The 15782-nt window shown below is 51.7% G+C and overlaps 1 protein-coding gene across 10 annotated transcripts in view; it reads right to left on the bottom strand.

Annotated features, from left to right (window-relative positions):
• Positions 1-8964, bottom strand: part of SLC38A8 (solute carrier family 38 member 8) — a 35725-nt gene extending 26761 nt beyond the window's left edge. For all 10 annotated transcript variants that reach the window (XR_008391911.1, XR_008391912.1, XR_008391915.1 and 7 more), the window contains exons 1-3: positions 8704-8964; positions 8120-8304; positions 4458-4656 (exon numbers count right to left, since the gene is read on the bottom strand). Coding sequence is in view for 5 of the 10 variants with exons in the window: in XM_037142439.2 (XP_036998334.2) it covers positions 4458-4656; positions 8120-8302 (382 nt within the window). In the remaining 5 variants the exon portion in view is untranslated. The remainder of the gene's footprint in view (positions 1-4457; positions 4657-8119; positions 8305-8703) is intronic.
• Positions 8965-15782: the final 6818 nt, after the last annotated feature.

Below are 15782 nucleotides of genomic sequence, written 5' to 3'. Positions count from 1 at the left end.
AAATTGAAGCAGTAATCAAAAAACTCCCAACAAACAAAAGCCCTGAACCGGACGACTTCACAGGTGAATTTTACCAAACATTCCAAGAAGAACTAACACCTCCCCTCCTCAAACTATTTAGTAAATTTCAAGAGGCGGGAAGGCTCCCAAACTCATTTTACAAGGCTAGCATTATCTTAATTGCAAAGTCAGATAAAGACACTACAAAAAAGGAAAATTACAGGCCAATGTCCTTGATGAACATAGATGCTAAAACCCTCAACAAAATGTTAGCAAACCAAATAGAACAATGCACCAAATAGATCATACACCATGATCAAGTGAGATTTATTCCAGGAATGTAAGGTTGGTACAACATTCGCAAATCAATAAATGTGATTCACATTTAAACAAAATGAAGGATAAAACCCACATGACCATATCAATAGATGCAAAAAAACACTTGATAAAATCCAGCACCCATTTATGATAAAAACTCTAACCAAAGCAGGATTAGAGGGAACATTCCTAAACATAATAAAGACCGTATGTGACGAACCCATTGCCAGCATCATACTCAATGGGCAAAAACTATAAGCATTCTCCTTAAGATCAGGGACTAGACAGGGATGTTCACTTTCCTCTCTTTTCTTTTTTTTTAATTTAATTTATTTATCTTTGGAAGGGAAGGGAAGGAGAGAAGGAGAGAAATATCAATGTATGGTTGCTTTTGGTGCATCCCCTGCTGGGAACTGGCCCCTGCCGGGAACTGGCCTGCAACCCAGGCATGTGCCCTGATGGGGAATCGAACCACGATCTTTTGGTTCGCAGGCCCATGCTCAATCCACTGAGCCACACCAGCCAGGGCTCTTTTCTTCAACGTAGTACTGGAAGTCCTAGCCATAGCAATCAGACAAGAAGAAATAAAAAAAACCTTCCTTTTGATCCAACTTCTGGGAATCCCACTTCTAGGAATATACTTGAAGGAACCCAAAATATTAATTCAAAAGAATGTAAGTACCCCTATGTTCACTGTAGTGTTATTTACAATCAAAATTGGAAAGGAAGAGATAAAACTGTCATTATTTGCAGATGACATAATACTGTACATAGAGAACCCCAAAGATTCCACCAAGAAACTATTGGAATTTATAAATGAATTCAGCAAAGTAATGATCCAGAAATCAGTTGCATATTTATATGCCAATAATGAACTAACAGAAAGGGTAATTAAGAAAAAACCCCATTCACAATTGCTACAAAAAGAATAAAACACCTAGTAATAAACCTAAGCAAAAATATCAAAGACCTGTACTCAGAGAATTATAAGACACAAGAAAGAAATTGAAGAAAATATAAATAAGTGGAAGTACATACTATGTTCATGGATAGGAAGAATTAACCTCACTAAAATGCCTATGCTACCCCCAAAGCAATCTATAGATTCGGTGTACTTCCTATCAAGATTCCAATGGCATACTTCACCCTGGCTGGCATAGCTCAGTGGATTCAGTGCAGGCCTGCGAACCAGAGGATCGAGGTTCGATTCCCAGTCAGGGCACAGGCCTGGGTTGCAGGCCAGTTCCCAGGAGAGGCAACCATACGTTGATATTTCTCTCCTTCCCTTTCCCTCTAAAGATAAATAAATAAAATTTAAAAAAAGATTCCAATGGCATACTTCATATAACTAGAACAAATATTTCAAAATTTATATGGAACCACAAAATGCCCAACATTAGCAACAGTGAGAAAGAAGAACGAAGTTGGAGGAATCATGCTGCCTAATATGAAACTATACTCTAAGACAACAGTAATCAAAACAGCATGGTACGGTCATAAAAACAGACACATAGATCAATGAAACAGAATAGAGAGCCCAGAAATAAAACTACAGTTTTATAGTCAATTAATATTCAACAGAGGAAGCAAGTACATACAATGAGCTAAAAATAGTTAATTTAATAAATGGTGTTGGGGAAATTGAACAGATACATGCAGAAAAATGAAACTACACCACACACAAGGATAAATTCAAAATGGATCAAAGACTTAAATGTTATATCCAAAACCATAAAAATCATAAGAAAACATAGGCAGCAAAATCTTGGACATTGCTTGTAGGAATATTTTATTAGATATATCTCCCCAGACAAGAGAAACAAAAGAAAAAAATAAACAATGGGACTACATCAAACTAAAAAAGAATTTGCACAGCAAAGGAAATCATCAACAAAATGAAAAGACAACCCACAGAATGGGAGACCATATTTGCTGATATATCTGGTAGGGGTTAATATCCAAAATTTATTAAAAAATTTATAAAACTCAATGCCAAAGATGCAAACAAACCCAATTTTAAAAAATGGGCAAAGGACCTGAATAGACATTTCTCCAAAGAGGACAAGCAGATGGCCAATAGACATACAAAAAGATGCTCAACATCACTAATCATCAGAGAAATGCAAATTAAAGCCACAATGAGATATCACCTCACACCTGTCAGAATGGCTGTCGTCAATAAATCAACAAACAGCAAGTGCTGGTGAGGATGTGGAGAAACAAGAACCCTAGTGCACTGTTGGTGGGAATGCAGACTGGTGCAGCCTCTGTGGGAAGCAGTATGGAGATACCTCAAAAAATTAAAAATGGATCTGCCTTTTGATCTAGTGATCCCACTTCTGAAAATATATCTGAAGGAACCCAAAATGCTAATTTGAAAAAACATAAGCACCTTATGTTCATTGCGGTGTTATTTACAATCTCTAAGATATGGAAGCCACCCAAGTGTCCATCAGTAGATGAGTGGATTAAAACAACTATGGGACATTTACAGAATGGAATACTACTCGGCTGTAAAAAAGAAAATACACTTTGTGACAGTATGGATGGACCTGGAGAACATTATGCTAAGTGAAATAAGCCACTCAGAGAAAGACAAATACCATATGATTTCACTCATATGTGGAATCTAATGAACAAACTGTAACAAGGAAAATGGGGACAGACTCATAGAGGGAGAGCAGATGACAGCTAAGGAGTCAGGGGAGAGGTAGGGGTGGAGGGATGGAGCAAAAATGAAAAAAGGACTCATGGACATGGACAACAGTCTGGTGACTGTGGGGAGGAATGGGTATAAGGGGACTAAATGGTAATGCAAGAACTACAATAAAGATTAAATTAAAGAACAATTGCATTCCAACTAAAAGTCCATGTGAGCCCTGACCTCTGTGGCTCAGTTGGTTGGGCGTTGTTCTGCAAAGGGAAGGGTCATGGGTTAGATTCCCAGTCGGGGCACTTGCCTGGGTTGTGGGTTCTGTTCCTGATTGGGGCACATACGAGAGCAGCCAATTGATGTTTCTCATATTGATGTTTTTCTCCCTCTTGTTCTCCCTCCCTTCCTCTCTCTAAAAAGTGAATAAAATCTTTTTTTAAAATAAGTCTGTCCGAGATCATCAGGATGATAAAAAAGCAAGAACCAGCCATATGCTATCTCCAAGAAATCTATTTTAAAACCCAGGTCACAGGTTCACTGTGAATGAATAGGAAGAGAAGTACTGCATAAACACTAATCTTCAGACAGCTGGGATGCCTGTATTTATAGCAGAGAAGGTTGATGTAATGACAAAGTATTACCAAAGACAGAAAGGGAGATCTCATAATAATGAAAGGGTAATTCATCGGTGTGTGCCTAATGACAGAGCTTCAAAACTGCGAGGGAAAAAAATGGACAGAATTAAAGAGAGAAATACACAAATCTGCAATCGCAGTTGGAGATATCATCACCCCCTCTCAGACTGATAGAATAACTAGACCATAAAATCAGCGAGGCGGTGGCCCATCTGGAGCAGCGGCGGGACGCACATCCGGAAACATTCACCAGACCGAACCTGCGGGGCCCAGGGACAAGCTCCAAATGCCCACGCACTGAAATCACAGAGTGTTGGGGTTAAGGTAGAACCCCAAAAGGGATCTAAAAGAACTCCCAAACAACTACAAATCAAACCACACAACACTAAACAACCCGTGAGGCAAAGAAGAAACCACAGCAAAATTTAGCAAACGTTTGAATGGGACGAATATGAAGAGAGAACATATCAAAATTGGTGGGATGCACCAAAAGCCACACTGAGAGGGAAATTGTTAGTGGTGAACTAGAGGCCAACAAGTGCATGGGGTTTAGGGTCTCTGACATCCCCAAATTGAAGGTGTCATTGGTTATCTGTCATAGGGGCTTCTTTGCAGTTGACCCACCTGGACACCCCAACCACAGCAACCCCCACCATGACTCTCCCTGCGCTGATAATCACTAATTCCCAGTCTGCCTTGTCCAGGACTTTAGGAGCTCAGGGGGTGGTCTTGGTCTCTGCTGTCCCCCCAGGGTCCAGCTCAGTGTCCATGTCCTATTTGTCAACCAGGAGCTCCAGGGGCATAAGGAGCACTGAACCCCAGGCCACCCCACCTGCGGCACAGGTACTTACGCTTGTCCAGCTGGTCCCCGATCACCCTGAGGAAGGCCACGGAGATCATGAGCAGGTTGACGATGAAGCAGACCTCACACAGCTTCCCGATGGCTGGCCCACACAGCTCTCCAACCACGCCCTGGTAGGTGGCCTGGCCACTGATGGAGGCGGCATAGCCCAGGATGACCAGCCCACTGATCAGGAAGGCCAAGGACACCTGTAGAGCAGAGCTGTGGGCCAGGGTGCTCCCTGGAGCCACCAGCTGCCCCTGGGGACCTCAGTATGGCTCCCTCCACAGGGCCTTGTACCTGCAGAGGTCATGGCTGCCTACAGCCTAGGGGGCCCGCCCCTGCCCAGAGCAGAGCAGGTAGACTGTTGGGCCTCACTGGCCGTCAGGGGGCCGAGGAGTTGGTTTTCTGCCTCCTGAGCTCACGAGGGGAAGAAGATAACTATGGACCTGGACAGAGAGTGTCCTCTACCTTCCTGGGTCTGCTGCCAGCCAGGGCTCAGAGAGTCTTGGCACAACACCTGAATCCAATGAACCTGGTGTTTCAGCTGAAAAGGTGCTGAGAACACAGTGTCTGAGCAACTGCCCGGATGAATGGTGGGGATCCATACACACCATTCTGCCCAGTCGGGCAGACTCGGCATCAGAAACCCAGAGTCTACATGACCGTGCTAAAGCCACACAGGTTACCTGCATGAATCACCCAAAGGGACACAAGTGTACCTCTATCGAGATACAGAGCATTCTACCACACCTCTAAAGTGCCCCCTGTCCCTTCCCACTTTCTGTCCCCATCCTGTCCCCAGAAGAAACTACTGATCTAGTGTCTATTTGTACATATTTTTGTGTCTGGCTTCCTCGACTCTGCCACCGTGTCTGTGAGGTCCGGCCATGCTGGACACATCGGATGCTGCTCCTGTTTCTGCAGTGTGCCACTCCACTGTGCGGACGCAGTCACAGCTGCTCCACCCGTCCGCTGCTGACAGACACGGGGTCGTTTTTAGTTTCTGGCCACTGTGATTAAAGCACTGAGCCCTCCAGAACAAGTCACTTTGAGGACACTTTGTCCTCCTGGACACAATCTTGGGAGAAATGCTGGGTCATAGGGCAGATGTGTTTCCAACGCTAAGATATCGCCAAACTGCTTTCCAAAGTGTCAGTGTCACTGGATGCCCCCTCCGTGCGTGGGAGCCCCACTTGCTGCACAGAGTTTAATGGCTTTGAGTCTCTCCAGCACCAACGGCTACTGGCCTGCAAACTGAACTTGGTCTCCTGGCCTCAACACCCCTCCCTTGGTTCTGGGGAAAAGAGTAATGCAAGAGAGGGGATGTGCTCAGCTCAGAGGCCTGGGGGAAGCTAGGATGGCTGTCCCCAGACACAGTTCATGCCCCTGGACAGGCAGATCTGTTCTGTACTAGTCCAGAAGCCACAGCTACAGCTGCCGAGGAGAAGCATCTAACTGAACTGTGTGAAAAGAACTTGAACCTTTAGAGTCAGAAGGGACATACGGCGCCCTCCAGCCAACGGACCCCGGTCCACCTGGCTCCTCCTCCCGGAATGCCCACTGGCCTCCACCACTTCCCCTCACCTAGGGAATGCTCGCTCTTCTTTCCCCTTCTCTGCAAGGTCACTTCCTCCCGAAAGCCTCCTGATACTTCACCCCAAGGGGCTCTCACAACCGCTGCCCCTGAGCTGAGGCTCCGAGAAAACCTCGTGCCTGCTCTGGGCTGCATGGAGGTGCCCCAGAGGGACTTACTGGGCAGTCTCTGCAGACAGTAAGTAATGAAGTGGGAAGGGGTTTTTGCAGGTGTCATTAAGGAGCTCGAGATGAGGTCACCCTGGGCCTTCTGGGTGACCCTGAAACCCATGACAAGTGCCTCATAAAAGACAGAAGAGAAACCATAAAGAAGGCTTTGTGATGGTGGGAGAGGGGTTGGAGGAATCTGGCCACCAGGAGCTGAAAGAGCCAGGGAGGACCCTCTCCTGGAGCCCCCAGAGGGAGCTGAGCCCCTGCTGGCACCTAGATTTCAGACTCCTGGCACCCAGAGGACACATTTCTGTGGTTTTAAGCCACCCAGTGTGTGGTCCTCGGTCAAGCAGGGGTCTCTAAGCTCTGTGAAGCCTGGGGTTGTGCCATGCTTTGCTCACCACTTAGTCCCCAGAGGAGTCTCTGACACTATCTGGGACAAAGGGAAGGGAGGTGGGGACAGAGAGACCCTGAGCCTCTGAGCAGCAGGACAAGAACAGCCCTCACCCCCTCAAGCCCAGGCTCCGCCTCTGCAGCTTCTGAGAGAGGGTCAAGGGTCAATAAATTTCAGTAATCCTTCAGTGCTAAAGGGGTCACGAGAGACCTACCACCTCGCATCACTGGGCCTCCTGATGGTGGGGTTTTAAATGCACCCCCAATCCGAGTTGGTACCTTGTAAAGGGCACAGGGCAGAAGTCTCACTGGCTAAGAGGAGGGGAGAAGTGGGAAGGCAGTGCGCCCAGTACCCTTGTCCGGGGTTTCTGTTTTGCATTTCTTTAGACAGCACCGCACAATGCGCAAGCCCTACCAGCAGGCAGCAGTCGCGCCCCCGGCCTCATCACAGATGCAGTCTCAGACCCACCCAGTCCTGCTGAGTTGGCATCTGCATTTCAGCAAGGTGCCCAGGAGATGCTGCACACAGTGTGAGGAGTGAGGGGGCCCTCAGCTTTGCCTGCCCCCTGGGACTGGCCACCTCTGTGGTAACCACGCCCCCTCCCCCGCAGCCCTGTGGCTTTACAGCAGTTCTCGTGGCTGGAGTGAAGCCTTTCCTCACTGTTATGATAGGGCAGCCTTTCTGCTGCACGCATCCCAACACAGCTTTGTTGCCCCTCTCTTGCACCTGGACAGGTTCTTTCATTTGCCCTGGGGCCCAGCTCAACGGCACCTCCTCAGACTGGCCTTCTCTGACCACCCAGGTCATGTCGTTCCACCTGTCATATGACCCTCCTAACACACTCCCCACGGTCCGAAATACCTTATTTGACTTTTTGTATCTAGCCCTATGCCTTAAAACAGAACAGGACCATCAGCAGCTGACTGCCATAAAAACAGATTTGGGGTGCCTGTCAAAGAGCTTAACACCAAACACAGGGGCTCCTATCAGCCAGAAGGAATCTTTGCAAATAAAATAAAGCTGTGCTAATCAGCAGTTCTCCGCTAAAGGTGCTCAGCCCCTGGACTTTCTGGAAAGGGAATTTAGGCTGGAATGCAGCCCGCAGAAGTGGCTGAGGACCCCTGACATGGCAGAGGGCCTGGCCCAGCTCGGTGAGGGCCTGTCACAGCCAGTCTGGGTCCTGGCCCCATCTCCACGTGCACCGAAACTCTAGTCACAGAGAGACCAGTAGCCACTTGGCCGGGCGGTTGCTCAGATGCTGTGTTCTCGGCACCTTCCCAGCTGAAACGCCAGGTTCATTGGATTCAGGTGTTGTACCAAGACTCTCTCAGCCCTGGCTGGCAGCAGACCCAGGAAGGTAGAGGACACTCTCTGCCCAGGTCCATAGTTATCTTCTCCCCTGGTGAGCTCAGGAGGCAAAAAACCAACACCACACGTCTAGTTTCTGAGACAGGCAGCTCTGCAGACCCACACCCAAGGATCCCGCGGATGCTGCCCCAGTAGACCCCCAAAAGCGCTTCCCAGAGGCTTACCAGCTCCACCAGGAAGGCGGGGGTCACGCCGCCGGCCTTGTGGAAGGCCCAGGGGAAGTTGAGCAGGCCAGCCCCCAGTGCCGATTTCAGGAGGATGAAGACAGCACCCAGTGAGGACAGACTGGGGCTGGCAGTTGCCGGCTTTGCCAAAAGGTCTCTGCTTGCAGGGGTCAGTCCCTCCATGTCTAGAAGCAGCAGAGGGGTGGAGAGAGGGGACAGTATTTGCACTTTTTCCCCAGTTCACAGATGGCACCATTCTCTGGCTGTGACAGGTCTCTCTCCCCAGTTGTCAGAGCTACCGCATCTGTCACATTGTCCCCAAGCTGCCCTCTGCCTCTTTCTGTGCCTCCACTCCCCCTTCACCCTGTGCACTCCTGGGCCCACCCCTTCTGGGCCTCACTGCCTTTCACCCAGGGAACACCGCCCCCACCCCTTCCTCTAGCTTTCTTCCTGTTATTGTCCCCACTGCTCCCCCACTCAACCCAAGGCCACCGGACCCCCCCCTTCTCTTCCAAAGCCCCAACTCCTTCCTGCCCATCACTGCCATCACCCTCTCCCACCCCTCTGACAGACCTGGTCCTTACCACCAAAGGCAAACTCCAAGGTGAGAGACCGTCCTTGGCCACCACAGATGGACAGGGGCTCAGGCTCACGCCAGGTGGTTCAGCTGCATTTCTTGGACCTGAAGGGGTGGAAGATGGAAGGTTCTAGCACTGCTAGGGTGGCTAATGAGTCATGGACTGAGGAAGCCCTAAAGAGCATGTGTTTGGGTCATGTTCCAGAAGTTAGAGAGACAGGGACATGAAATCGGGGCCACCTGTCCCAAGAGCTTGTAGCTTCTGAGACTTCTGGCCTGAGAAAGGGAATCTGAAGACTCCCTCCCCTCCCACAGCCCAGTACAAGCCCCTCCCTGGGGGCGGGGAGTTCCCAGACTGGCTAAGGTGAGAGGGAGCTCCGCTGCCTGCTCCCACGCCCAGAAGGGGTGTGTTTCTCCATACCTCCTCCCTCCACGCCCTCCTGAGACCCCCAGTCTGAGGGAAAGGGCTTGGAGCTCAGTGTCTGGCAGCCTAGCTTCCCATCTGCACAACGGGCCGGTTTGCCACCTCCAAGGGGCCGGCGGGAGCTGCAGACTGAGGTGCGCAAAGGCAGCAGTTGCTTCCTTTAAACGCTCCCCAGTTGAACGTGCGCGGAAGCACCTGGGGTTCTTGTTAAAACGCACGTTCCAATCCGTTCCACCTTGAGACTCCTTCTTGTTAAAACGCACGTTCCAATCCGTTCCACCTGGAGACTCCTTCTTGTTAAAACGCACGTTCCAATCCGTTCCACCTGGAGACTCCACCTTGAGACTCCACATTTCCCACAAGCTCCAGGGAGGAAGGGGCAGCTGCTCCCAGACCACACTTTGAGTAGAGACCACCAATCCGACTATACCCATTGTCAGGTGAGATGGCAGCATTAAAAAAATGGTCCTGTTCTGGGAAATGTAGGCCCATAAAGGCCAGATCTTGAACTCAGATGCAACTGTGTTTATCCCTGGCCCCCAGGCTCAAAGTGCTCCCCACCTTTTAAAATATTTTATTTATTTATTTTTAGAGAGAGGGGGAGGGAGGGAGAGAAACATCCACCAGTTGCCTCTCGCATGCCCCCAACTGGAGACCTGGCCTGCAATCTAGGCTTGTGCCTGGACCAGGAATCGAACCAGCAACCTTAATGTTTGCAGGTCAGTGCTCAATCCGCTGAGCCACACCAGCCAGAACTCAAGGGCCCTTGAGGGTATGTTTGAACACAGATCTCAGAGCCCCATCCCTCGCATTTCTGATTCAGTGTGTCTGAGGTGGGGCCTGAGAATGTCCTTTTCTAACCAGCTCCCAGAGGGTGTCGATGCTGCGGGGCCGAGACCCCGCTTTGAGAACCGCTGCCTTGCGTTAAACATCTTCAACAGCCCAGAGTCTCTCCCAATCAGCCCTTATCCACCCGCCACCGGCTCAGCCCCGCCCTTTTACTCCCTGTGGTTTCTCAACCTCCTGGCTGTGTCACCTGCTTGCTGCCGACCCTTTTCATATCTTAGCGTGTGGTCCATAAATGTTTGACCTGCAGCGTGGCCGGCCTCCCAGCATGCAGTGGTGAGAAGGGAGCAGGACTGTAGCCAAAGAGCTCAGAGCTGGGCCAGGTATCGGGCAGTACTTACGCCGACACCTTGGGAGCAGTGCTCACAGCAGTGCTGCGCATGCTCACACCCAATCCCAAGGGGGCGTCACCTTAGTCAGACAGGGAGGGAACCCGGCTCAGGCAGGTGAAGCCAGTGGCTCAAAGGGTCATCACTGGAAAGTGACAGGACTGGGATTCAGCCCTAAGTGTGTGTCATCTCAATATCTGCAAAGTCACGTCGTCTCCCACCCCCTGTCCTGACTCTGTGCTTGGGATAGGAAGCACTGAATGAATGAGTGACTGAGTGACTGAGTGAGTGAGTGACTGACTGACTGAATGACTGACTGACTGAATGAATGAATGACTGACTGACTGACTGAATGAATGAATGAATGAATGAATAAATAGATGGCGGGATGAATACACAGACTCCAGGAAAGAGAGAAATGGGAGAGTCGCATGGCTCCCACCATGTGTCAATCTCCTGAGTCTGTTGTCATAGATATACAAGCTGGGAGGCTTAGAACAACAGAAATTTAGCCCTGGCTGAGTAGCCCAGTTGGTTACAGCATCATCCCAATATTGCCAAGGCTGCAGGTTCAATGCCTGGTCAGGGCACATACAAGCATCAACTAATGAATTAATAAATATGTGAAAAAAACAAACCAGTATCTCTCTCTCTCTCTCTCTCAAAATAAATTTTAAAAAACTTAAAACCCAGAAGTTTGTTCTCCCAGGTCTGGAGGTTGGAAGTCCAAAGTCAAGGCATGGGCAGGGCTGCGCTCCCTCTGAAGGCTCTGGGTGGGGAGCCTCCGGCCTCCTGCTCCCGGTGTCTCCAGGTGTTTCCTAGCTTGTGGCCCCATCACTCCAGTCTCTGCCTCTGTCTTCACGTGGCCTTCTCCCTGCATCTGTGCCCTCTCCTTTTCTTGTAAGGACAGTGGTCATTAGATTGAGGCCCCCTCGGGTGTTCCAGGAAGATCTCATCTCAACATCCTTAATGACACCTGCAAAGCCCCTTTTCCTAAATAAGTTCACCTTCATAGGTTCTGAGCCACGGGCTTATCTTTTAGGGGCCGCATTCAGCACACTATATCTGGGGTCTGACTGTGGTCTCAAATCACTCAGTCATTCAACAAACAGGGACTGGCTGATCACCTACTGCATGTTAGGCCTTGGGGATTCAGATGTGAAAGAGAAAGTCTCTGCTCTGGAGAGGGGACAGACAAATAACCGTGGTCCAGTGGGAGAGGGAGTAAACCCTGAGACTCAGGAGGGAGGGAAATCTGGAGGAGCTTCTTGGAGGTGGTACTGGGAGCTGAGGCCTCTATGTACCTTTGGGGAAAGGTGGCTGAGAGAGACATTCAGGGGAGTGGCGAGTCTCTGTTCAAAGGCTCAGCCCACAGGATGAGCCAATGTTCCCAGGAAGGCCAAGGTGTTCTGGTGTTGGGGTCGCCTTGGTGGAGACCCAGGTCAGGGTCCCTGGGAAAGGACTGTCTTACAGTGAGGAGGGCGGGGTGGCAGGTGGAGCCGGGCAGCAGCCGGCTAGGTGTAGGCTCTCCATCTGCTTTCTCTTCCACAGCCGAGCCTAAGGCAGGGAGGAGGAACCAGAGGAGGAACTGGCTGCAGCTTTGTACTCCTTCGTCTCAGCTCCTGGCACCTCTCTGCCCCTGCCTGGGCCTCTCATTAGCCACCTATTAACACGCATGACTTAGAAATTGGCCACCGGGCTGTGAAACTCCACTCAATGGGAAAACCTCTTAATTCCAAGGGGCTTTGATATGCTCTCTCTGCCAACATCCCAGGGCCCGGTGACCTTTTCCTAGCAGCAGAGAGGCGCCCTGTGGGGCCCCGTCTGTGTGGGCGGCAGGCCCACTCTGGTGCACAGGAAGGCAGTGAGGTGGCAAACCGGTCACCCTGGGATGGAGCAGGCGGGGGCTTAGCCCAGGGCTACACTTGGAAGCGGCTCCTGTCTCCTGCGTCATCCTACCAGGAGAGCAGCTGTCACCAGGGGTCGCTCCTGTGGTCCCTCCTTTCCCACTCCACAGAGCATGTATGGGTCACAAGACAAGTTAGGAAGTTCCAGGAGAAAGTAACTTCAGCTTATTTCCCAAGAAGTGGGATAAGAAGTTCTGGAAGACAGGTGAGGGCAGGTCTCAGGAGCCAGAGTTCCTGGGCCTGAAGGGTGACCTTGGCACGCACCGACAGTGATCTGGCCTCCCTGGAGTCACCTGTAAAATGGGGTGGGCAAAGCTGCCACCCTCCGAGGCTGTTAGAGGTTCAGGGAGAACATGCTCACGGCCCAGAAGTGAGCAGTGTGCATTAGCGGTGGTTGAAACAAGGACACACCAATTCCATTTCTGGCCTTGATGTGTTTTTCCATCTGCCAGATTCCGAGCTTCTGGAACAGCGTTCTGAACCTTGGCCACATGAGAATACCCAAGGGACTCTCCCAACTGCCAATGACAACCTACCCTCAGGGCTGCAGATGAACTTGGCCTGGCGCCGCCGGGTTTTGGATTTCTGTGAAGCTCCCAGGAGATGCTAACGTGCTGTGGAGAACCGCAGTTCTAAGCGGGTAGGGACCGTAGCTGACCCCTTGTCCCTGAGCCAAGCCCCTCTTTCCCCTGCAGCTTTCTGCCTGGGCCTGGCCCAGAGAAGGTAGTTTAATAAAATGCTGGGTGGAGTGACCCCAACACTGAAGGGGCACAGCCTCAGGGTCTTAAGATGACAGGAGCCGTGGACTTTTAAAGGTAGCTCCACTGTGCCAGTTAACCAGGAGGGACCCAAGTCCTCCTGCGAGAAATGAGTGACAGCTCAGAGACAGAGAAACCCAGTGTGCTCATCTGAACAATGGTCCCCAAAGGTCTCCTCAGACTAACTGCACAGCCAATGGGACTTTGCAAATGAGAGTGAGTTAAGGATCTTGAGATGGGGCAAGTACCCTGGGTGATCCAGGTGGCCCTAAGTGTGACCACAGTGTCCTTAAAGCTGGAATGTAGGAGAGGTCAGAGGTCAGAGAAGGTGCCGTGATACCAGAAGCAGAGGTTGGAGGGATCATAAAGGAAGTGGCTGTGAGCCAAGGAATTTGGGAAACCTCTAGAAGCTGAAAAAGGCAGGGAAACGGACCTCCTCTGGAGCCTGCAGAGGGAACCAGCCCTGCTGGCCCTGATTTTGGCCCCGGGAGACCGTTTCTGGACTTCCAACCCCTAGAACTGAGTAGGAGAATGAATGTGGTGTTTTATGCCATGAATTTGTGGTGATTTGTCTCAGAGGCAACAGGGAACTGATACACCAGCACCCTGAGGTCTGAGTACTGAAGCCCCCACTGGCCCTCAGCTTTGAGGGCGCAGCAGTGGGGGTCTCTTCTGCAGAGTCTGAGTGAGACATGGCCCAAGGGCATGGGCCTTGCCAAGTCCTGCTGTCCCCTCCCTGCAAGGAGGGGCTGGTGCCAGAGTTCTGCTCTGAGTGAAGGAAGGGGAACTGCATCTGGAAGGGAAAGGAAGCATCTTCAAAGTCACGTTGCTGACCTTCCTCCTACTCACTGCATCCTACGGAGGCTGCTCCATAGAGGTTTCGGCAGGAAGAGAGGCTGGCTCACAAGACGCAGCGGAGGGCTGGCTCAGGGCATGCTGCACCACCTGGGGCCTGAGCCCCGGAGAACCCCTCCCAGTCGCCAAACCAGGGGCTCCCACCTTGCCCAGTCACAAGAATCCCCTGGGGGAACTAGGTGGTAACATTTATAGAACATAAAACTCACCATTTTAACCACTTGAACGTGGACAGTTCAGGAGCACGTAGTATGTGTGCGATGATGCCATGCGAGCATCACCGCCGTTCTGCTCCAGAGGAAACGCCAGGAGGAAACCCCACACCCTCCGCTCTCCCGCTCCGCTCCCCCCGCCCCAGACCTCAGCGATCCGCATCTGCGGTCTCTGGGTCTGCCTGTTCCCCCACAGGCACAGGCACAGGGGCACGTGCGCGCTACATGGTCTTTTGTGTCCGGCTCCTCTGACTTGGCATGACGTCTCCAGTCTGGTCCACTTCGCAGGCGAGCGCAGCAGATGCAATGCGACAGCTGCTGGGACAGGGCCACCAGCGGCAGGGCCTGTCCCCTTCCCAATCCCGTTCCCGTCCCCTCAGGGTCATGGCACATGGGGCCTGCTCCTGCAAGAGTACGAGGAGGACAAGTGCACGTGCAGGGAAGATCTCAGACCTGCGGGTCCCTTACAGAGGGTGGGGCTGAGGACGGTGCGGCACCTTCATGCTTCCTGCAGTCAGTGTCCTGCCTGCCTCTCCAGGGACAGTGGTTAGGGATGAGTCCTGGGGCCCCACCTCCACGCCCAGCCCCTCTCGGTCCCAGGGCTCCCATGGTCTCTCTGTGGTTGTGATGGGTTGGTTGCTTGTTTTTTTGATTTTTAAAAAAGATGCCACTGTTCACTATGACAATGAGAATACACACCAAAGGAAGAAAAGGTTCCCTCAAAGCAGGGCGTTGGCCTGGGGGCGGGGGCCGGGCCGGCCTTCGAACACGCGGCAGAGCCGCCCGCAGTGTTGGGACCGAAACACCTTCCACATCCTCCTGTGTGGGCCTAGGTATCCCAGGGCAGCCACCGAACAAGGCCTTGCTCCTTGAACAGCGCATCGCACGCCTGACCCCAGCGGTGGCATCTTCCCAGGGACTTACTCCCCACCATGGAAGCTCTCCCCACCCGAGCCGCCCTCTCCAGCTCAATCCCAGCCGCTCCTTTGTCCACCTCATTCCTCCCATGACTCTGTCCCTACAGCCCGATCAGTCATCCTCCCGACTTGTCCCACTGGCCCTGAAGTGAGGCAGACACAGACATCACACCGACGCCAGCAGGCGGGGTGGAGGTCGGGCACGAGGCTTATGCCGATCCTGCCTGGACTGCTCCTTGTGTGATTCTGGAAGGCGCTGCCATTTCCTCCGTGAAGTGGGGCCAGTGATGCCCACTCCCCAGTCTGTGTGCGGACGACACTAATGCACGGCCTACACGTAGAGGTGAGCCCGGCACCCAGCTGCCGACAGTACCGTTCTGGCTGCAGACAGCTGGGGGGGCGTGCTATCTTCGTTTTGTTGCAGCTCCGAGCACAGCCTTTTTGGCAGGCACCCCGCAGAGCTGCCTGGTCTGGCGCCCCTTCCTATGCCCGAGGGCGTCAGTACTGAGCAGACCTGCCCTTTGTTCAAAGACCAACCGCAATCTCTCCGTGTTGCCACTGAACTTCACCTTGTTAGATTACCCCTCATGTAGGTACCCTTCTTGGAACTGCAGTCACCACGGGTCCCTAAAAATTGTGGTATCTTAACAACTCTCTTCTGTTCGTGACTTAGCCTCACTCTCTGGGTGTCCATGCTTGTCCATCTTCGTCCTCTCCTGTCCCGACCATGTGACCCTACAAACGTGCACCCTAAGACTGCCATGAGTGCGCTCGGGCCCGGGGTGGGCAGGGCCACCCCACCTAAGGAGCAGGACCTGTCTCTGGCGAGAGCACGGAG

The sequence above is a fragment of the Artibeus jamaicensis genome, unplaced genomic scaffold (assembly GCF_021234435.1).
Source record: "Artibeus jamaicensis isolate MK-2021 breed Jamaican fruit bat unplaced genomic scaffold, CSHL_Jam_final contig_464, whole genome shotgun sequence".
NCBI classification, from domain to species: Eukaryota; Metazoa; Chordata; class Mammalia; order Chiroptera; family Phyllostomidae; genus Artibeus; species Artibeus jamaicensis.
Note: the sequence above shows the minus strand (reverse complement) of the source record. Positions and strands in the feature narration are given on the sequence as shown.